The following is a 24142-nucleotide window of genomic DNA, read 5'->3' on the forward strand; positions in this document are numbered from 1 at the left end:
ATCAAGTGGGGTGGCTGGGGGCTGGCCAGCTTGTTAGCAGGATCGGGACAGAGCTCCTTGGTAGGTATTCAGCAAGCTGGGAGGCGCTCATTAGCAGGCCCAGCCTAGCAGGCCAAGAAGCCCTCATTAGCAGGCCCAGCCTAGCAGGGTAAGAGGCCCTTGTTAACAGGCCCTCCACCACAACCCTTTGCCCAGGGCCCTCTCCCCTTACCTGCTGCTGGCTCCAGGCACTGAGGTGCGTCTGAGAGCAAAGAGGCTAGAGTCCAGGGACAGAGGGCAGGAGCTGCTGGGGTAGGGCTAATCAGGGTTGGCCCTATTCCAACTTGGACAGTAGGACACGTTCCACCCCCCTGGCTGTTTCACAAATATATAGAGGAACCATGGATAAGGATAATAATTGCAAATAAATTATATATGAACCTTATGTCTTAATTGGATAATAGTCAAAGTGATCCTGTAACATAAACTTAAGACACTCCTAGGCTTATATCACTGAACAGTTTCTATAATGAAATGCTACAAGCGGACAAGAATCCTAGTTTAGTAATCCTGTAGAAAAGCAGACTAATAAACGGTTGGCAAGCTGACAAATGTAGACAAGCAACAAGCATCTAGAAATAAGCTTGTTTTGTAGTTGATCTTCCTCAAAAGTTTTTCTTACTAGGTCTTCGTCAGGAGTTACTTTCCTATTATTTATAACTCTACTGTTATGTGAGAAGCTAGAGAAGCTGGTGAAATGCCTTCTGTGCTCCCATTAGCTGGCAAAACACTTAATCTCTCGTCTGCTTGTTTTCAGCTCATTATATAAGGCAGGGGTAGTCAACCTGTGGTCCTCAGACAGGAGCATATAGGAGCAGATAGACTCCAAAAATCTCAGTCTAAGACTATCAAGGGTTCTGTAGGTCAAAACGGACACCACACATCGACTTGGAAATACTGATGTGCTCCCCCCACCCCCAAGATGCCGTGCTTTTCAGATTTGGACCAAATCAATTAGAGGACAGCCTAATATCCCGAATCCCATTTTTCAATATACTATTCAGATTTCAGTGATTCAGGTATAGCCGAATAGATTTGGTTCCATTAAGACCGATGAGACCATTAAATGACATGGGAAATTTTGTCTGTCTATTCAGTAGTCTAAGGAGTGGGGGTGTGAGGTAGAATGAACATCTTTGCTACATAGCTGCTGGAACCTCTCCTCAAAAGATTCCCCAAGTTTCAGAAAGATTGGACCCAAGGGGTCAGATGCTATGGGCACACAAAGAGGGTGTCCCCATCTGACCTCCATGATTTTCTACGATGAGAAAAAGGACCAGGCCTAGAGAATCTCTGTATGGAAATTGAAGGGGGGTATTCTTTTTACTCTTATTCTTCCCAATTTGGTGTCATCCACAAATTTAATGGCATCCCCTGTCCCCTCGTCCAGATCATTGATTAAAATGTTGGAAAGTACTGGACCTAGTATTGAGCCCTGTGGCACTCCACCTCCCTCCAACCTGATAAAATACCATTGATAACCACTCACCGACAGTGCCCTATCCACCAAACCATATGGAAATCCAGTTTACAGTCCTCCAGTTTACTCATCAGAACATCATGGGGAATCTTGTCAAAAGCCTTACTGAAATCTAGGTAGACAGCATCCACTGAGTTTCCACCATCTAATAAGCCTGTCACTCGGTCAAAGAAGGAAACCAGGTTGGTATGGCAAGACCTGTAGGAGACAAATTCATGCTGACTTCCCCAGATCAGCAAATTGTTCTCCAGATGGTTGAAGATTGCTCCCTTTAAAATCACTTATCCTAAATACCAGAGGAAGTACTCATAATATTTTAATGAGCGACCAGTGATCCCATTCTTTGACGCCCTAGGAAAACAAAAGGGTAAGCTCTTGAGAAGAGGCAAAGTTTTTCTAATGTTTTCTCCCCAAAAAATGTCTAGAGGAGTGCCACACAAAATGAAAAACCCAATCTGTGAATTCAGAAGTAAAGGATGGCAAGCTTGAGATATCCTTTCAGTAATCACTGGAAACAGGATTGGCTCTGTACAGATGTCATGCAATAAACAGGCATAAAAGGTGAGCATTTGGATTTACCAAAGTTGAAAATATACCAGAATATTCGCTTATTGGTATTTTGGCATATCTTTCGCCAATCCAAAGGTATCCAGGATTTTTTGAGAAAACTGGGTGAAAATTCCATTAAAACTTCTGGATAAATTTGGGGATGGCTGGCAATGAGCCTACCAATCCACTGTTTTTTGGGCATTCTTCTGCAATCCCTTTAACCGGTTATATTTAAAGGTGCTGCAGAAGACAATCCAGAATAGCAATACCCAGCAATTCCCTGGGTATGCAAGGAAGGCTCACAAGAGATAAACACTGGCATACTCCTTCCTGCCCATCCACTCACAGTCTGTCTAAATTCATATAATCATTTCTGTTAGGTGACTATCTAGCCTCTGCTTTAAAACTTCCAAAGGAGAACCCACCACCTCCTTAGGAAGCCTTTTCCTGAGATAGTAATGCAATACCTGGAAGTAAACAAGTGTTTTCCTTGAAGCAATAACACAAGACTTGAATAGCTCAGCATCTTAATACTATTTTCAGGATGTTTTAAAATTCTGTCCCCTCAGGAGTATTATATCTGTATATAAATCCCACAGTTCCGCAGGGCCTGCAAAAGGAAGCTCCTCCACCAGGCACTTGCCTGAGACCGACCATAGGTCCCCCTCAGACATCCCCTCCATGGCCTGAAGCAGTCTGACCTCTCTAGGGCAGTGGTCCCCAACCTTTTTGTCACCGGTCAACTCTTGACAATTTTACTGAGGCCCGGGGGGAGGGGGGCTAGTCTTTTGCCAAGGGATGTCGCCACCCGCCTGAGCCCCTGCTCCACTTGCTTTCCCACCGGCGCCCCAGACTTCCCACCACCCACTGCCAGCAGCAGGGGAGCCCCAGCCATGGCGGCCACTGGAGAGCACCAAAGGTGAGCTGGTGGCAGAGTGGCAGGGCAGCCCCCAAGGCAGCAGCCTGGGAGGAGGACAAGGAGGAGCCACGGCCCGGTACCGACTGATCTACGGACCAGTACCGGTCCCCGGACCGGGGTTTGGGGAGCACTGCTCTAGGGGGTTTAGCTATGTTTCTGTTCTTGTTATGTTGTTTAGAACCACAGTTGGATCGTTATTGTTGTATATTGACTATGTTGTATGTTAACGCGTTCCATGTATCCCCCTATGATGTTGTATGTAAACCTCCCTGAGCCATATGGAAGGGCGGTATAGAAATTAAACAAACAAACAAACAAAATAAATAATAGAAAAAAAACATAATTCAACATTATTTATCTAAGATTAATCTCATGCATAATCATACAACAAAAAATAATGAACATATATTTTAAGGATTTCTTATCGTGTCTCTTAGTTGAATATGAAAGACAAATAGTTTTTTCTTTCCAGGCCTTGGTTTCTTTCTGTGCTGCTATGTAAAATACTGTTGCTTACCTCCAACTAATTAATGGGGACATGTGTTATTGTTGGCGTTTTCCGACTGAATTACAAGAAGCCAAACTCAATTTCACTACAGAGTCCTGTTAGTGTTAGTGTTGATGTATGTATTCAGTCTCCTTTCTTAATGATATTTTATCTCTGATAATTTCTTCATATGGTTTACATCTCACTATTTCCAATACTATAAATATAATTTATAGAATAGAATGGCTCTCTTTCAGGTAATGTTCCACCATGGGTTCTTCCCCATATTTATTTGACCAATGTATGACATTATTTGCTGTTTTAATTGTAGATTTCAGGAATTGTTCTCTACATATACTTTGTGCTCTAACAAAACCCTTTTCTACAATTTTTGGTGGATAACCTCTTGATTGTAAATTAGTACTTATTTTGATTACTGATTCTCTAAAGATTTTTTAATCGTAATCTGCCATGAGCTGGTTCTGCCGAGAGTGGTGGGAAATAAATTGTAACAACAATTGGTGGAAATCCTTTAAACCTCAGAAAAACTTCATAAGGGATATCTGTTTATAAAAACCAGACATAATAAAAACCATAATAAAAACAGACATTTCTATCTGTTCCCTTTCTGTAAAGTTTCAAACCTACTTGTAAATGGTCATCTATAAAGATGTAAATATCCAGAAGTAGAATAATTAGTTTTGCTTTAGTTCTGGTAAATTTATTTATTTATTTATTTATTTATTATTTATTTATCATACTTATATACCACCCGTAAGTAAGTATATATATATATATATTTATCTATATTTAATAAATATATTTATTTAAATAAATATATTTATTTATTTATTTATCATACTTATATACCACCCAGGACAGGAAGGCCTGGAGGATCATTGTCCATGGGGTCGCGATGGGTCGGACACGACTTCGCACATAACAACAACATAACAATATACCACCCTCCCCGTATGTTATGTTAAAGGTAACATTTTCATCTTGCAAATTGATCCAATTTATAAAGGAAAACAAAAAAAGATCATCTAGAAATCTTCTTTAAATCAAAATGTCATTAATTTGATTTGATTTCTGAATTCAAAAGAAAGATATTTCAAATTTAATCTTAAATAAATTCACTACACTGGGCCCTAATGGGCTTCCCATCACCACACCCCTGCTTTGCTAAAAGAACTCCTTACCATATATGTAAAATAATTCTTTTCCAGACAGACATCTGTTAGATCAATAATAAATGCAGCTGGTTGTGCTGGTTCTTCCCTGGCATTTAGATACTGTTCAGCTATTTGCCTAGCTGAATCAATGGGAAGGTTAATATATAATCAATTAACATCCATTGTAAGCAGTTATCCACCAGATGGCGATACAATACCACTTTTCTCTTTATTTATTTCCCTTTACCTAAGAATGGTTTTCCCCTATGTTTCCTCAATGGAAGGATACTTTGTTACATATCTGTGCAGGTCTGCTATTGGTTCACTAACTTCAGCCTTTGAAAACAATGAAGATTTATTCAAGGGGGAGTTGTCGAGTGCACTCTTCCTCAGACAATGGCACAAAGCTCATAAGAGTATAGATATAAGGAGAAAGTTAATTAGTAGCAAATCAGTAAAGTGTGTTGTAACATCCAAATTATACATTATGATGATGATTCTTTGCTTAAAAACCTCATCAGTGCATGCATTCGTGCCTTGAATAAAACTTTGTTGGTCTTAAAGGTGCTATTGGATTCAAATTTTGTTGTGCTACTTCAGGCCAACAGGGCTACCCACTTTAACCTTTGAGAAGTTCCTTGTGATGCATGGTCCTAAAACTGATGCTACTTTTGGAAGAGAAGTTCTTCAGAAACTGTTTATTTAAGGCAACCTGCACCTGACATCAGGAACACGGCTCTCTGGACACCACATTTGTTGAACTGTACAGACCCTGCCAGCAAAGAAAACAGGTTACTTAAGTTGAATTGATGATTTGATACAGCCCAAAATGGCATTTGCCTTTTTTACCACTGCATCACACTGCCTGCTCATGTTTAATTTACAATCCACAAGTACCCCAAGGTCTCGTTCACACACAGTGCTACCTAGAAGTGTATCCCCCATCCAGTAGGCATGCTTTTCATTTTTCTGACCCAGATGCAGAACTTTACACTTATCTTTATTAAATTGCATCTTGTTCTCATTTGCTCATTTTTCCGTTGTGTTCAGATCTTGTTGAACTCTGTCTCTATCTTCCGGAGTATTTGCCAGTCCTCCCAATTTGGTGTCATCTGCAAACTTAATGAGTAGTTCCCCCCCATCTAGATCATTACCTTTCCATCAGCATGAGAAGTTCCAGTTCTTCCTTCTTATTGCTCATGCTTTGGGCGTTAGTATAAAGACTCTGAATCCTTTTACTTTTGGTTCCCTATGAGCTGGCCTTGTGTATTTCATAAAGACACCTTTATATACACACCTTTATATACACTATATAATTCACTAAGGGGGGCGGAGTGTCCGGGATACAGAACCCTAAGGGGCCAATTGGAAGTTGCGCAGCGCGTGCCTTTCGATTGCCCCGGGGCTCACAACAGAGGGGCCAATCGTAAAGCGCCTGCCAGTTGGCCTATCGACCGACCGGCTCCTCTTCGAGGTGGCTTGAACAGGCCACAGCCGGGCTCCACAGAACCTGGGAACAACGTAAAATCAGCGGCCGGGGGAGAAGGGCCCAACGAACGCTCCCTAGGCCCCGCTGAGTGCGCCTGCCACCTCATAGAGGTGGTGGCTATGCTCCACAGGGCCTGGGGATATGGTAGAATCCGTGGGGGGGGGGGAAGAGGGCTGGTGAATGCTCCCCAGGCCCTGTGGAGAGTGACCACCACCTCACAGAGGTGGTGGCTGTGCTCCACAAGGCCTGGGGACGGGGGAGAATCCACCCAGGGGGGGAAAGGGGCCAGGGAATGCTTCCATGCCCCTCCCCCCTGAGCACAGCCACACTTTCCCTGGGCCGCTGGATGTGCTTGGAGCGGGGGGGGGGCATCTAGTGGTAATACTGCATCATATAGTGGTTAAGAGCAGTGGTTAAGAATGGCAAACTCTGATCTGGAGAACCGGTTTGATTCCCCACTTCTTCCCATGAAGCCTGCTAGGTGACCTTGGGTCAGTCACAGTTCTCTCTAAACTCTCCCTCCTCGACCTACCCCAGAAGCTACCTGTTGTGAGGAGAAAAAGAGAAGGAGATTAGAAACCACAATGAGACTCCTTAAGGCAGAGAAAACTGGTGTATTAAAACCAATTTGTTATTCTAGATTGGATTACATAGAACTCTGGTATTAAGAACGTAAGCAAAGCCATGCTGGATCAGGCCAATGGCCCCTCCAGTCCAGCACTGTCACCCAGTGGCCAAAACTCAGGTCCCAACATATGCCAGGACTCCAGAAGCCCTCCCCCTGTGCTCCTCAACCACCAAGAATACAGAAAGAGTGCTCCATTTACACCTTGGGGCTAGTAGCATCTCTTTCTGTGTTTCATAGTTTCCACGGTGTTCCACTGATGTTCCACTGTGTTCCACTGATGTATCTCTTTCTGTGTTCCATAGTTTCCACTGTGTTCCACTGATGTTCCACTGATGTTCCACTGATGTATCTCTTTCTGTGTTCCATAGTTTGTTAAGTAACCAGAAGGTAAGTAAACATATTATTATATAGTACATCTCTTAGGTGGAAACATTATGAAATCAATTATACAGTTGCCAGGAGCCTTCCTGTTGATTCACTTTGAGTAGAGTATATAAGAGGATGGCACCCAGAACAAGCGGCATTATCTGGAAGGAAAGGAAAGTCACTGGAGGAAGAAAAGAAGAAAGGATAATGTTGGACATGCTGCTTTCCTTGTTGGCGTGTCTCCTGATTCTAGACTTTTGGAAACGACATTGGTCAAACAAGTCCTACCCTCCAGGGCCTTTTGCACTACCTGTCATTGGAAATGTTTGGCGATTAATCTACGGGTTTTCTAAAGATATCCTCTTGAAGGTAAGTCATTCCAAATAATTGATCCCTATAGGGAAATAACTGGGAACATTTTCTTACTCAGCTTATGCAGTTTCTTGCCATTCTTTGGTAGTTATTTTATCAGTCCTACAGATCCGATCTGCACCTAAACAGAGGTCACTTACAGAAACTTTCTGAGTTCGCAGCAAGGAGAGGTACTCTGCCCACTTTTCTCAAGACGATGTCTACAAATGTTCTCTGTGCACTTGCTTAATGAGCACCACATTGAGAGTACAAATGTAAAGAAAGGTACTTGGGTGGAAGAAAGGTTCTCAAGATCCCTCTAGAGACTCATCTTTCATATCAGCCCTCCTAGCTGTCCATCAAATCTGAGACCAGAGGTGGCCAAAATGTGGCAGGCAAAGGTTCATGTACTCCATGGACATCTGGGGAGTGACAATTTGGTCACCTCTGTCTAGGACAGCATGATTTAAGGCAGGGGTAGTCAAACTGCGGCCCTCCAGATGTCCATGGACTACAATTCCCAGGAGCCCCCTGCCAGCGAATGCTGGCAGGGGGCTCCTGGGAATTGTAGTCCATGGACATCTGGACGGCCGCAGTTTGACTACCCCTGATTTAAGGTATGATTTATGTCTCTAGTGCTTTTAAGGTTTTTTGTTCTTCCAATAAGTTTTTGGTGCCATAAGCAATTTCCTCCCATGCGCATTCTATCTAGTTTGGTGTCGTGGTTAGGTGCACGGACTTCTAATCTGGTGAGCTGGGTTTGATTCTGCGCTCCCTAACATGGAACCAGCTGGGTGACCTTGGGCTCGCCACAACTATAAGAAAAGCGGTTCTGACCGAGCAGGAATATCAGGGCTCTTTCAGCCTCACCTACTTCATAGGGTGTCTATTGTGGGGAGAGGGAAGGCGGATGTAAGCCGCTTTGAGACACCTACAGGTAAAGAAAAGCGGTATATAAGAACCAACTCTTAGAATCATAGAATCACAGGATCATAGAGTTGGAAGGGGCCATACAGGCCATCTAGTCCAACCCCCTGCTCAATACAGGATCAGCCCAAAGCATCCTAAAGCATCCAAGAAAAGTGTGTATCCAACCTTTGCTTGAAGACTGCCAGTGAGGGGGAGCTCACCACCTCCTTAGGCAGCCTATTCCATTGCTGAACTACTCTGACTGTGAAAAAATTTTTCCTGATATCTAGCATATATCGTTGTACTTGTAGTTTAAACCCATTACTGCGTGTCCTCTCCTCTGCAGCCAAAGATGGGAGCCTTTAAAGGAGCCCTGCCTCTTTCACATTCCAGCTAACTGTAACACCTAGGAATGATCTGGCAGCCTTTGAAGGCTCCAGGCCAAGGTTGGAGGCCGAGGTTGGCAGCTTTCAGAGGCTTCTGCCCCTCCCTCCATCACAACTGACTGTAAAGAGGAGGATTCGGCAGCCTTTGAAGACTCCCATTTAAGGTTGGGAGCCTTTAATGCCTTCCAGATCCACCCTAACTTCATGTTACATCAAGTGTAATGTGGAGGGAGAATCTGGATTCATGCTGTCCTAATGACACTACAGGGGGAAAAACCATCATTTAGAGCATGGATCCTCAGGGTTTTTGCAATAGCCCATCCCACCTTCACCAGCAAATCACATATCATCATCATCATCATCATCATCATCATTATTATTATTAGATTTATTTTCCGCCACTCCCTTGCAGCTCGTGGCAGTAACAACATCCCAGAATCCCCATTAAAACCCCATTAAAACAATAATAACGTTACCAATATTACCGGCATGGCAAAGAACGGCAGCTGAGCTTCCTCCCCTCCTACTACTAGCGGGTGGAGAGGAGGTCCTGATGATGTTTTACTTCGGGTCCGAATTCCGAGTCCCCGGGGGGGGCATAGATCTATATTATCCGCCCCGGCCTCAACCATAAACCTGGCAGAAGAGCTCCGTGTCCATGACCACAATAAACCTGGTGGAAGAGCTCCATGTCCACAATTCCCACCACAAAAATCATGGATCCACACCTTTGTAGAGCACAAACATAATTTCTGGAGCAAAAACAAGGGAACAAAAATATCATTTCAAGGTACGGATCCTCACAAATCCTCAGGCATTTTGCATGTGGTCACCCCAAACTCACCATCAAATGTCTTATCATGTCCATGGCTACAGCTTGCACCACAAACATTATGGATCCACACCTTTGTGGCAACACCACAAAGCAAAAACAGTTGAGAAGCATGGATCCGTAAGGGTTTTTCATCTGGTCAACTGAAACTCATCATCAAATCACATGACTTGTTCATGGCCAAAACTCCCACTACGAAAATCACAGATCCACAATTTTGTGGCATCTCCACAGAGCAAAAACATGGTTCCAGAGCACAGGTCCTCATTGATCCTCAAAAGTTTTGTTCAGATCACCCAAAACTCACCATCAACTCTCTTATCAGGCCCATGGCCACAGCTTGCACCACAAAAATCATGGCTCCATGCCTTTGCGGCAATACCATAGAGTTTAACCCTCATGTATCACAGGTCCTCATGTATTATCAGAGTTTTTGCATTGGGCCTCCCATTATGCACTTCATCATTAACAGAGCCGCTGTTTTCTATGCATGCTCAGTGATGTTAGAATGTACTTCTATTGACAATAGTGTCTTCCCTTGGGGCTCAGGGGGTAGTTCACCTGTTATACTCAAACTACCTGAATTAATGCAATGTTTTCTCTTGGCCCTTTTGACACAAATTGCAGCTGGCAAAGCAATATGGAAACGTTTACACAATGTGGCTGGGATCTATGCCCATCGTGGTGCTGTCTGGCTATGAAGCAGTGAAAGAAGGAGTGATCAACCATGCAGAAGACTTTGCTGATCGGCCACAGGCTACCATCCTGAAGGCTTTAGCAAAAGAGCGGGGTAAGTTGCGCAAAGTAGACGCTGGAGAAAGAAGATTGTCTCAGCAGCTACACGAGAGAGCAAAGCTGAATGTTGCAGTCACTTTTAGATTGCTCTGGCTGGTGAACAACAGAAATGCATTGTTTTGCATTTGGCAGCTTAGTCATTGGGCATTACAACATAACTCATTGTTGCTGTTTGGGAGGGGGGGTTACATAAACTTGACAGTCAGTGAAGAAGACATCAGGCTGCTGTAACCTGAAGGGATTTTGGTGGTGGTGGTGGGAGTTTGAAAAGAAGCTTATATCCTATTCACAACAAGCAAGTTGGCAAGGATGAGTCTAGTGTTGCTCCAACTCTTGGTTGGAAAATGCCTGGAAATTTGGGGGTGGGGCTTGGGGAAGGTGGAGTTTCTGGAGTTGCCAAACTCTAGGCCAAGGGTAGTCTTTCAGGGTGTTTCCGCACAAGGAACGATGTTGCCAATTGGTCCCACAAAGCGGAAACACTATTTTTAAAAGTGCAATCTTGGCGTTACGCATACCTGTTTTTTTAGTGGAATCCAGTAGCGTTTCATTAGTTTCCCACAGGTTTCCGGTCTTGCAAAAATCGCTAGCCAGGAAGCGATTTTTCCTGTGCTTTGTCCTGCCCCTGGCCGTCAGTCAAACGAACAGCCAATGGGCGGTTGGTATCATGCTCCGGGAAAGCCCCTTTCCCTTTAAGAAAAAAAAAAACACACACATTAATATATGTCAGTGTTTCTTTATTTTTTGTGCTGTAAGACAGACATCTTGTAGTTTAAAAAAAAAAACACTGCTCCTCAAATTAAGTATCAGTTATATGTAAATGGATGAGCCTCTTGTGGCGCAGAGTGGTAAGGCAGCTGTCTGAAAGCTTTGCCCATGAGGCTGAGAGTTCAATCCCAGCAGCCGGCTCAAGGTTGACTCAGCCTTCCATCCTTCCGAGGTGGGTAAAATGAGTACCCAGCTTGCTGGGGGGTAAACGGTCATGACTGGGGAAGGCACTGGCAAACCACCCCGTATTGAGTCTGCCATGAAAACGCTAGAGGGCGTCACCCCAAGGGTCAGACATGACTCAGTGCTTGCACAGGGGATACCTTTACCTTTACCTATATGTAAATCCCAATTACACATTTTAAATACACGCTTTAATTATGACTGGAATGAGAAAATATTTTGAATCCTTGGATATACATGTGGGAAAAACTTCCCCCCTCCAAACTATTACTCCAGAATTCTATAAAAACTTATTCACACAGGGTGGACCAAAAATAATATTTAAAACTTCTAAAAGTGGATGAAAAATTTGGCAATATGAATTTAGAGCTTATGGAGATTAAGTAATTTGAAAATTCTATCAAGCAAATTGCAGGGGATATTCAAAATAGTGGAATCCTTGGAATGTAAAACAGAAGATTTAGTAAAGAATTATATAATTTGGGGTTAGAAGGGAGAGAAAAAGAACATTGCCTGAGATTCAGAACTGTCTTAAGATTTCTGGTGAGAATATCAGGGAAAAGATGGTATAAATCTTGGCAATTTTTTTTTGTGTGGAAACTTAGAAAGATAATATGGATTTGAAATTGATAATATTTATAGGATAAATTTTAAAAATGCCAGATTAAGAAACGTGTCAAGAGATACTTTGGTGTAGTTCATTAGGGGAAAAAAAAAGAGAACCTGTTTTACAACATTCCAAGGTGAAACTCAGGAGTGATGATACAGATATTATTGTTTTGAAATAAAATAATATTTTATATAAGATAAAAGACTATGCCTTTTCATGGGAAAATTAAAACAGAAGAAATTTTTATTTGGATGGGATAAACTAGAAGGCATAATTTTTTTTTTGAGACTTGAGATCCAGATTGAATTCCATTCATGTGGGAAGATACTTTCAGGAGAACTTTAAGAGAGGGATGAAACAGAAGAAGTTACACAAGACCCGTAGTAGCTCCAGCAGGGAATGAGAAAAGATGATCCGGACACAGAAGATACAAGTATGGACTCTTCTATACCTGGAAACTCACTATGGATTTCAAATGCCAACTTTCTCCTTATATATGTGATCTGGTTATTTTCATTTCATTAAAAATGGGCTCAAAATTTGAAATGCCTAATGTGGAATCTAAATGCAGCAAATGTTCCCCCAAAAGAGGAAAAATATTTCATTATTTGGAAAAGCTAAAACAAGATATTATCTGCCTACAAGCGACGTATCAGAAAAAAGGATACAAAATAGTAGGTTCACAAAATTTTGGGTGAAAATTTTCTTTCAACAAGTATTAAAAAGAGAGACAGTGTTGTATTATGTATCACACCCCATTTAAAATAAGAATTAGTTTTCACAAATGAACACGGTAGTTGTTGAGATTAGTTAATCTCTTCAGAGATGGATTCTGCATAGACAGTGCAGTTCTATTCTTTTTAAAGGAGGGATAACTATTCAACACATGCATACGTAATCAGTCATTTTGTCTGCTAATCTGACAACCTAAACACCTTTTAAAAAAATGTTATTTCTTTGAGGACTAATTTCACACTGGTTTTTCATGGTCTTTCGGTATTACATTTTCAAATGGTCACACCTGGAAGCAGCAGAGGAAGTTTGGGCTAACCACCATGCGGAAGCTGGGACTGGGGAAGAAAGGCATGGAGCACCAAATAAAAGAGCAAGCCCATCAGCTGGTGGAGACATTTGCACGAGCGAAAGGTATGTGGTATTAGGGAATTAGGCTGACCCATGGTTGCTGTAGTCTACCTGTTTTTAATAACTCACTGGAAGTTATTATCCTGTGTAGAGCAGGAGGTTGGACTAGATGGCCTGTATGGCCCCTTCCAACTCTATGATTCTATGATTCTAAGTCTGGATTAATTTTCATTCCAGTTTTCACTGGAAATGATGTCACACACCGGTACCATGTTAGCCCCATTCCTCCCAGTTTTCCTCCCACTGGTCTTTAAGGTGCCAGCAGGCAACGGACACGATTGCCTGGCAACTCTTCAGCTAGCCATTTTAAAACAACAATAATAAATCTGACACATTTCCCCGTATCAGGAGTTAGAAATCCCATTAACTATATTACGTGGCTTCCAAACCCTCACTACTCTTTGCATGATATTGACTCATCAAGCTGGCGGAGAGGCATTTGCTGGAAAAAGGGGTGGAGGTTTCGTTGAAAGAAAGATGTTGTAACCACTTAGTCATGCAGATTGTCCTTTTGCAAGCCGAACAATATGCTTGGCATACAATACAGTGATCAGAATTGTACTCAGTAATACAAAGGAACTATTGATCTTCTGAAGTACTGTGTCAATTTTCAAGTTGGAACTGAGCCCCTGAGTACTGAATATGGGTGTGCATTCAGATATCTAAGGCCCTACGCGGTCTGGCACCTGAGTACCTGTGTTGCCCGGGAGACTTGACTTCGCAGCCAGGTGCCCATTCTCACTAAGCTCAATTTCCCCCCATCCTTTGCATTCCTTTGTTGGCTATTCAGCTCTCTAACTACCTCCGTTCCCCCTCACTGCAGGGAGCTCTGCCTTATCAGCAAATGGCCTTGGTTCCCAGGGGAACAGATTGAGGGCCAGCAGGAGACTTCCTGGCATCTGGGAAAAGATCAGTCTGGATGCCTCCTCGGCCTAGTCTGCACATACAGGATAATGCACTTTCAATGTGCTTTGGCAGCTGGATTTTCCTGTGCAGAACAGGAAAATCTACTTCTAAAGTGCATTGAAAGTGCATTATCTATTGTGTGCAGACTAGGCCCTGGTTTCACGCCTAAATAGTTCAAAGGTGCTTTTGATGTATACCCCTTTTTCCTACCTGTAGTTCCAGCACTATAAAAGGCTGGCTAGATCCTTATTCTGTGTCTCAGTCAATTTTGTGCTCTACTATGCTTCAGATTTCTATCATGCTTTGCGAATACCTTCAATAAAGACTTTTATTCTTTACCTGCTCTCTGGAGTTGTGTGAATTAAGTCAGAGGAATGGTCTCACTGATACTACTGAAACCTAAGTTCCTGACAGTACCTAAGGGACTGCCTCTCCAAATACGTCCTCCAAACGGCTCTAAAGGTAAAGGTATCCCCTGTGCAAATATCGGGTCATGTCTGACCCTTGGGGTGATGCCCTCTAGCATTTTCATGGCAGACTCAATACGGGGTGGTTTGCCAGTACCTTCCCCAGTCATTACCGTTTACCTCCCAGCAAGCAGGGTACTCATTTTACCGACCTCGGAAGGATGGAAGGCTGAGTCAACCTTGAGCTGGCTGCTGGGATCAAACTCCCAGCCTCATGGGCAGAGCTTCAGGCTGCATATCTGCTGCCTTACCACTGTACGCCAATATTATTATAACAATAATTACTTAAGAAGAAGAAGAAGAAGAGTTGGTTCTTATATGCCGCTTTTCCCTACCCAAAGGAGGCTCAAAGCGGCTTACAGTCACCTTCCCATTCCTCTCCCCACAACAGACACCCTGTGGGGTGGGTGAGGCTGAGAGAGCGCTGATATCACTGCTCGGTCAGAACAGTTTTATCAGTGCTGTGGCGAGCCCAAGGTCACCCAGCTGGTTGCATGTGGGGGAGCACAGAATCGAACCTGGCATGCCACTCAGCTCCTCTCAGTGTTAGCAGGATGGTAATCCTCCCAGGGCTAGAGACATGGACTCCCTTCCAAGCTGTGAGAACGGTGTTTTGTTGATAGCTATGGGGGGAGGGGGTGTCCAGAACAGGGGTGTCTTATGGTGTATGTCATGGTTGTGAATTTGTCATGTTGGATTGTTCTTGCATAGTAGAATGTCATGTTGTGGGTTGGGGAATTGCTTTTAAAAACAGACATGCAGAAATAACTGTGTGTACCTGTGAGTTGTGGGGAAGGCACTGGCAAACCACCCCGTATTGAGTCTGCCATGAAAACGCTCGAGGGCGTCACCCCAAGGGTCAGACATGACCCGGTGCTTGCACAGGAGATACCTTTACCTTTACCTTTACCTGTGAGTTGTGTCCGCTGAGGGGGTGGTTGTGTTTTTCTGTGTTCCAGTGCTTAGGATTTGTCTCATCTTGAAAGGCTGCCTTGCATATAGGTGTATTATGTTTTTTCCCCCATTCCCCCCACTGTAGGCTGTGGCAGAAATGGCTCTCCACACTTTCCTGCACAGAGAATGGAAAGGAACAGAGAAGGGGGTGGGGGCAGGAAGAACTCACCATTTTAAACTAAGGATTTGCCAAAGCAAATTTGACAGGACTTACAGCTGAATTCACAATTCCTGCAAAGATTAGGGAAAGAATCAGAAAAGGGGGGGGGGGATAACTCACCATGTTAAGCTGAGAAGAGCTGTTTTGATAGAATTCACCAAGTCAAGCTTGACTGGATGCACACAACTGGATTCACAATACCTGCAAAGATAAAGGAGATAATCAGAGAAAGGGTGTGTGCGTGTGCAGAGAATAACTCACCATTGTAAACTGAGAGGAGCTGAGAGGAGAATTTGCTAAGGCAAGCTTGACAGGGCTCGCACAACTGGAGTTAGAATTCCCACAACGTTCAGGGAAAGAATCACAAAAAGTGGGGTGGAATAACCCACTGTTGTAAACTGAGAGGCACTGAGGGAAGAAATCACCAAGCAAGCTTGGTAGGACTCACACAACTGGATTCACAATTCCTGCAAAGATAAAGGAAATAATCGGGATGGGGGGAGAACAGACAACTTGTTGAATGGACGGGAGCTTTCTTTACACAGTAGCCTGGGCATGTTTTACAGCAGGGGTAGTCAACCTGTGGTCCTCCAGATGTCCATGGACTACAATTCCCATGAGCCCCTGCCAGCATTTGCCTCTCCCTCAGCAGCAACACAAGGCTTGAGTGTTGAGCATGTGTCTTAAGCAGCTATACCTCCGGAGCGCAGGAAAAATCATTGTGCAAATATCAATGGTAGGGCACTACTCCCTGTCTTACTTTTCTCTTTCCTGGCTAGCAGCAAACAGAGACTCTGCCGCCCATGTGCAGCTTGCACCTGAGTTGGGCTCAAGGATAAGGTGACCAGATTTTAAGATTGTTAAAGAGGGACACCATCAACTGGGGGCTTGCCAACCTCCAGGAGAAGCCTGGAGTTCTGGAATCACCACTTAAGTCTGCACAGCTTGGAGACACCGGTTACCACAAACAGAACTCATTCCCATTCATCCCCATGCCCCCATGGGAAGTTGCTCCTAAGAATATGGAGACCCTTAGGAATGAGGTGGGATGCAGCACAGAAGGCTGAGGATCCAGAGAGGGGAAAAATCACACACAGAATATTTTCAAGGTTTCCAACAGGCTAATTGTCATGATTAATCTCCCCTACTTTTCTGGCTGTTTGCCAGGTGAGATGTTTTCCTTACAATTCAAGAAACAGTGGACACATTTTATTTATAAAAGCACATATTTATCTCTTATTTATTGTTTGTCTCACGACTGGAACAACTCTGATCAGTTCGGGCTAGACTGGGGCGTTTATTCTGAACATGCCTGATATCATCTCAGTTGTTCTGATCATGAGGGAAATTAGGTGGGCCAGTGACTGAGTCAGCCTTTCCACCCCTTTTATGTCTTTCGTCACCTCTGGGCTCTGAAAGTACGCCCACAACCAGGGCCACCTGCTGCACTAGGCCTCACCCTTGGCCTGATTTGAATGTTCCAAGAATTGGCACTCTGGATCCTGATCCCTAATACAGGGGTAGTCAAACTGTGGCCCTCCAGATGTCCATGGACCACAATTCCCAGAAGCCCCTGCCAGCATTCGCTGGCAGGGGCTTCTGGGAATTGTAGTCCATGTAGTCCGCACTTTGACTACCCCTGCCCTAATACTTACATGTCAAACAAAAAACAAAGATAGTGCCCTTCAAACCCGCTTAGAAGCAATATTAATGCCTTTTTAAGAAAAATGCACTGCATTCATCACAGCCACCATATCAGTCTTGTTAATTGGTCTCCACAAAGGAAAAGCATTTGGCCCAGGGTACTTAGATTAAAGTACTGGACTGTTTGAGAGCAAAAGTTAGCGGTACTTATAGAGAGAAAACTACACCATATCTGTGTTGTAAAAATCATCAGGATATTACAAAGTCCTGTTAGGGACAAACTGGAGAAGGGACATTACAAAGATTAGCCATCAAATAAGCATTGATAACTGATTTTTATTTTCATCTTTTTCAAAGTAAAAACCTCCAATTCCTACGGCAAGACCCCCCCCCCCCCACTGCCCTCCTGGCCAGGTACTTCAGAAGGCCACTTTGGCGATGCAGTCGCCTTTGCCTCGCAGGTCAGTGACGGTCCTCAAGTGCACAAGCAGGGGCATGGTGCGGCGGCAGCGGCTGGACGCAGCCCAGCACCCTTCAGATCTCGGCTGTCCACGTCCCCTCATGGCGGAGCCCTCTAGCCACGGCCGGCATTGCAACTCCCTCTGCTGCCCACCCGGCTCGGATGGGGTGGGCAGCCAGGGGCTGCCTCTACCCTGCTCCCCACTGAATCATAAAGAAAACGGTAGCGGTAGAGGAGGACCCACGAAGCAGGCTAGGCTATATGGGGTGGGGAGCCAGGCAGCCGCCGTGCTCCCTGCTGAATTGTAAGGAAAACACCGGCAGCACTGTCACCGGTGGTAGAGGAGCCACGAAGCAGGCCAGGCGGGGAATGGCAGTGCCGTGCAAGCCCCGCCCCGGAGCCCGGGTGCCAGCGCAGGGGCCTCCTGAGCCCAGCTGCCACACAGTGCACCGTGGCCAAAAAAAGAAAAAGAAAAAGAATAATAATAAAAATATCGGGACATTTCGAGAATGTTGCGGGACGCCGGGCTAATGCCCCAAATTAGGGGCAGTTCTGCCAAAAGCGGGATATCTGTTCACATAATGCAAAGAGGCAAGGAGACTGTCAGAGCTTGCTACCAGTTAAGGAGAGTGGGATCATTACAGCCATGGCTCTCCTGATCTGGTGTAATAGGCTGGGGCTCTCCCTTTATCTACCCACCCCCACCTTCCAATGCAAAGTGTTGGCTGGGCAGTTTTAGGAGAGAGCGCTTCAGGTCTTTTCTGCCTTGGATCCCCAGGCTCCTCCCCAGCTCCCTGCTAGTGTTCCAGGTCTTCCCTCTCTCCCTCGAGGGTGGCAGAAAGATCCCGGCACTCCTGCCCAGCTCCCTCCTGGCCCCTCCCTCCCACTCGCAGATCAAATTAGAATGTTCAACATTTTGTCGGGGTGTACGGACCTGATTTTATATATACCGATAGTCCTGGCATCTGCACAGCAGACATCAGGACTACTGCTTTATATTAAAAGAACACTTGACCTAGATTCTGGGATTCAGATGCCATGTTTACAGCTTACTGAAACCCTTGGTAGTAGGAACTGATCTCTAGGTGGAGTCTATGTGTACTGGAACACAATATTCCTGAACCATGAAAAGAATTACCCGAAATTGAGTTCCATAATAATTACCCGACTCACACCCTGTTTCCAATTTAGATAAACTCACCTACCTGTTATCAGATGTCGATGCCTATGTTTCATACAGGGTGGCACGTTTTGCTTTGGCTGCCAGGAAGATTCGAGCCAAAACATTTGTACAGGAGTCTCCACCTTCACACATCAGTTTTTTTTAATATCTTACTCAGTAACCCATATTTGCAGTTTTATGTATGGAATACTGGAGAAATATTGTTTTATTTGCATCTGTATTCTAATGTTTTAATTGTGCTTTGTAATGGCCTTTGGCTACATACAATAAATGGTATCTTATTGAGTTCCAAAATACTATCCGTGGATAAGGTGGCATCCAGGATCACCCCCAAACTCCCGGCAGTTGCCAGAGCTGTTATTTGGGTCCCATAAAGAGCCAGAAGTTGCACCATCTCATCTGGAGCATGCTACCTGCCACAGGACCTCCGTTTTAGCTGGATTCAACTTCAGCTGACTCCACTTGAGCCAATCCACCATCTTGAGACACCTAACCCAAGAATATGTAGCGGTGGGATGCATGGCTGTCCATCAACAGATATGCTTGAAGCTTCATATCAACAAGGAGAGGGAGTGCATATAGATGTGTCAGTGCTCAGTTGAATTCCCAATACACAAATGCTTGGGTGAAGAATTCTCTTTACTAATGAATTAAACAAAACAGGTGCATGAATTCTCTTGCTGAAATTAGTGGGCAGGTAATTGTGAATGTTCTACATTCTGCAGGGGGTTAGACTAGATGACCCTGGAGGTACCTTCTAATGCTATGATTCTATGAAACTGAAGTTTATACAAATTTGCTTACCTATATAGGCACTCTAATGCCCACTCCCCATATCTCCTTTGGTGCACAAAAGACAGATGCATGTTACCACAGTGCAAGTTATAAGAGTGGCTCCCCAGACCATACCAAAACTGCGGTCCCAGATGCCCAAGGTCAGAGAGATAACTAAGATATTCAGAGTGGAAATTTAATGCATATCCTCCCAGTTAAAAACAAACAAACAAGCAGGTGCCAGAAACAAAAGTCTCAAACTCAGGTCAAGTGAAGGCACAAAATATATCAAACAAACAGAATCAATACATATAGACCAAAACTAATCAGAGATTAATACATCATAAAGCATAATAAGAGATTAACACACTATAATGAATATAAGTGTGCTCTAATACAGACAACATGGCAAGAACAGGATCTTGACAAGATTGTTCTCTCTTGCCCCAAAGGGACAGACCAGAACGAATGGGATGAAATTAATTCAAAGGAAATTCCATCTAAACATCTGGAAGAAGTTCCTGACAGTTAGATCAGTTTCTCAGTGGAACTGGCTTCCTCGGGAGGTTCTCCATCTTTGGAGATTTTTAAACAGAGGCTGGATAGTCATCTGACGGAGAGGCTGATTCTGTGAAGGCTCAAGGGGGTGGCAGGTGACAGTGGATGAGTGATAGGGTTGTGAATTTCCTGCATAGTGTAGGGGGTTGGACTAGATGACCCATGAGGTCCTTTCCAACTCTATTATTCTATACAATAGAGAAAGAATGGCTCCCTGTGGGACTCCTGTGGGATCCCTCTCCCTGTGGGATCTCTTCCCTAGCATCAACTTTGTCCCCAACATTGGAGAAAGGATTTTAGCCATTTGAGGATGACATTTTGGATCCTTGCATTGGCTAGACAGTGGGCTAATAGCCCATGAATGACAGAGTCAGATGCTGCTGTTAAGCCCAACAATAACCTGTTTAGATCCAGCTGTCTCTGAGGATCATCCATGAGTGCAACGAGAGCCATCTCCACCCCATAGGCAGGCTGGAACCTGGACTGGAACAGATCAAGGGCTGATGTTTCTTTCAGAAAACTCTATAGCTGTTCTGGGGCCACATGCTTTACCATGAAACAACGAATGCAAAACTAAGCTGAAGTTGGCTGGGTCAGATGTGTTCGATCCCCTGTTTTTCCCCCAAAGTGTCCTAAATACAGAGATGGGTTAATAATCTCCCAGAAAGGGACCCAGATCTCCTGATTGCTAGCTTTCACCAGCTATGAAGGACTCAGGTCAAAGGGGCATTTGTCAGGCCAAACAGCTGTCAGAGTCCTGTCCACATTGACTAAGGAGAGTAGGCTGAAGAGGTCCACAACAGGACCTTGAGATGGCCAAGGGACCTCTAGTTCCCTAAACGTATCAAAGCTTGGTGAAGTGACAGGATCTTCTCTGCACAAAATCTCACAAAAGCCTCACAGCTAATAACCAATCATTTAATTTCAGATGGTCCTAGAACTAAGAACACCAAAGATTGAAATCTTTTAAATAATTGGCTGGGCGTGATCTAGCTGAAGCAATAGAGGCTGCAAAGTATTCTTTCTTTGTGGCCTTCACTGTCGTCTCTCTCACACATACACCCCTCTAACTCCGCAGAAGGGAGGAAACATTAATATTTCGCAATCCACTTTGTTTGCAGGGCAGCCATTTGACCCTTCAGTGCCCATTATTAATTCTGTCTCCAACGTGGTCTCTGCTGTGGCCTTCGGACACCAATTTTCGGTTGAGGATGTCGACTTTCACCAGCTGGTGGATGCTCTTAAATATATCTTTGCATTTGGGGGCAGCCTCGGTTATGTTGTAAGTGCATTTCGTTTCTCTTGTTTTCCTACTGGATCAGACAGGTATCCCCTAAATTTCCTTTCCTTTCAACTTTACTGGGAACCCTTGATGAGGGATGCGGAGGAATTTCATACATTCATGGGTTGACACAGGAAAATCCAGCTGCAAAAGCACATTGGAAGTGCATTATCTGAGAGGTGCAGAAAGGGCCCTGGTGGAAGATGCCTGGTGGAAGAGCTCCCTTTGGAAGGCCTTGCGGAATTGACCTGTAATTGAACCCCTTGAAAAATATAACTAGCATCTCCATAATATCTTCCACGTTCCATTAAACAGAAATCCAGCTCATTGCTTGCCTTGGGTCCTCAGCGTTGTTTGATTTTCAAATCTGCATGCTGCCCTTCCCCAAGGGCTCAGGGCAGCCCGTAACATTTCATAAGGTAAAAACAGTGATTAAAACATAGCAAACATTTAAGAACAAACTAACCGCCTTCTCTCCAGCAGAGGGAGGGAGAGGCAAAGTGCTTTGTTGTTCCCTACTGAATGGTGTACAGATGTTAATTGTTCATGTAAGTAGGCCAGTTTTAGGCCTCAGCCATAGGCCTGGTGGAACAGGCCCATCTTGCAGACTCTGAAAGTTCCACAGGGCCCTGATCTCACCTGGCAGAGCATTCCACCAGGCTGGTGCCAGCACTGAAAAAGCTCTGGCCCTGGTTGAGGCCAATTTGACTTCTCTGGAGCCAAGGATCTTGATCTTAGCCATGATGCTAATATGAGCTCCAAAGACTTATTATGGACTGAGCTGTCATGTGGTGATGACTGGGTTTTGCTTCCACCTTTCCTGTAGGTGTATGAACTTTTCCCATGGCTAATGGAATACCTCCCAGGGCCTCACAAGAAGGTCCTTGCATGCTCAGAGACTCTGCTTTCATTTTCAAGGAAGGAGATAGAAAAGCATAAGGAACATCAGGCCATGCATGAGCCACAAGATTTCATTGATTTCTATCTATTTCAGATGGAAAAAGTAAGTTTGCCCCTTAACTTTGTTGTTGTTGTTTATTTCGGACAATTAAAGCTTGCCTGGACCAGCTTGGTGTCGCGGTTAGGAGCACGGACTTCTAATCTGGGGAGCCGGGTTTGATTGGCTGAAAAACATATGATCCAAAATGTTGGGAACATTTTGGAGAGGTTTTGGAGAGGTTACAGCTTGGTTGGGAAGGGAAGACAGACAGAGAGCCAGTTTGGTGTAGTGGCTAGGAGTGCGGACTTCTAATCTGGTGAGCCGGGTTTGATTCCACACTTCCCCACATGCAGCCAAGCTGGGTGACCTTGGGCTCGTCACAGTGCTGATCAAGTTGTTCTGACCAAGCAGTGATATCAGGGCTCTCTCAACCTCACCCACCTCACAGGGTGTCTGTTGTGGGGAGAGGAAAGGGAAGGCGACTGGAAGCCGCTTTGAGACTCCTTCGGGAGAGAAAACCAACATATAAGAACCAACTCTTCTTCAATGGGTTTGACCACATAGCCTCGGTGGGTTTCTCGTAGAATGTGGCATAGTGTGTGGTTGCAACTGGTCTGATGCTTCCTCAGTACATTTTTTAAAACCTTGTATTCATGGCTGGAGAGTCAAGATGCTTAAAAATTGCTGAAAACTCTGTCTCATTTTCTGCCATCAACACAGAGCAAGAATGACCCCAACTCTACTTACGATGAAGACAATCTGTCTCAGAGTATTTCTGACCTCTTCCTTGCAGGAACAGAAACAACCTCCTTGACACTGCAGTGGGCACTGCTCCTCATGGCAAATCACCCAGACATCCAAGGTAAGAAGGACTTCTGCATTGAGTCAAGGGAAGGTTGACCTTGTAATCTGTTGTGATTCATAGAACCCTTGAATCGCTTCTGCTCTGTGGAAGACCTGCCCAGATCTTGCCAGCAGGGGGCACAATGCACCTTTCCAGAGGCATTGGACTGAGAGGAAAGATGTCCTCCAGCCTTGCTCACCATCTCTCTCCTGAGCTTGCTCCTTTCAGGATCATCAGTCAGAGCCAGTATGTCCTCCTTGACCTGTTTCCCTTGGCCTTATTAAGGGCCTGGCTACACTTGGAGCCAATCCTTTTAAGGAGCCAACCCCTCTAGAACTCCTATGGGACTTGAGCAATTCTTTTGGTAAAATATCCCAGCTATGACACATCCCCCCCCCCCAATCCCCGGCTCAAGGCTGCATCCAAGCTGATCGTCTAGTCCAGGGGTAGTCAAACTGCAGCCCTCCAGATGTCCATGGACTACAGTTCCCATGATCATTTGCTGGCAGGGGCTCATGGGAATTGTAGTCCATGGACCTATGGAGGGCCGCAGTTTGACTACCCCTGATCTCGTCAGTGTGCATCCCAGAATGGCCTCCAAAGAGCTCTGTGCTCTGCAAATACCAACCAGTTGGTGATCCCTGGTCCTAGAGAAGTGTGGCTGGCCTCCTCTGGCCTCCTGCCTGGTGGAATGAGTTGACAGCAGAGCTCTGAGCCCTGACGGAGCTGGCAAAGTTACACAGTGCCTGAAAAACAGCACTCTTCCACCAGGTCTATGGTTGAGGCCAGGGCAGCTGAGACACAACTATGGGCCCTCCCCCCCTCTCTCTAGTCCATACCCATGCTGATTTCCTCCCACACCTG

General features: G+C 44.7%; 1 protein-coding gene across 1 annotated transcript in view; it reads left to right on the forward strand.

Moving 5' to 3' along the window:
• The first annotated feature begins 7339 nt into the window (after window positions 1–7339).
• LOC143842878 (cytochrome P450 2J2-like) overlaps window positions 7340–24142 on the forward strand; it is a 28512-nt gene continuing 11709 nt past the window's right edge. Inside the window, exons 1-6 of the mRNA XM_077348167.1 lie at window positions 7340–7501; window positions 10238–10398; window positions 12958–13109; window positions 21334–21494; window positions 22321–22497; window positions 23155–23296. Coding sequence (XP_077204282.1) covers window positions 7340–7501; window positions 10238–10398; window positions 12958–13109; window positions 21334–21494; window positions 22321–22497; window positions 23155–23296 — 955 coding nt within the window. The remainder of the gene's footprint in view (window positions 7502–10237; window positions 10399–12957; window positions 13110–21333; window positions 21495–22320; window positions 22498–23154; window positions 23297–24142) is intronic.

Source organism: Paroedura picta, chromosome 8 (genome assembly GCF_049243985.1).
Source record: "Paroedura picta isolate Pp20150507F chromosome 8, Ppicta_v3.0, whole genome shotgun sequence".
Classification (NCBI taxonomy): domain Eukaryota; kingdom Metazoa; phylum Chordata; class Lepidosauria; order Squamata; family Gekkonidae; genus Paroedura; species Paroedura picta.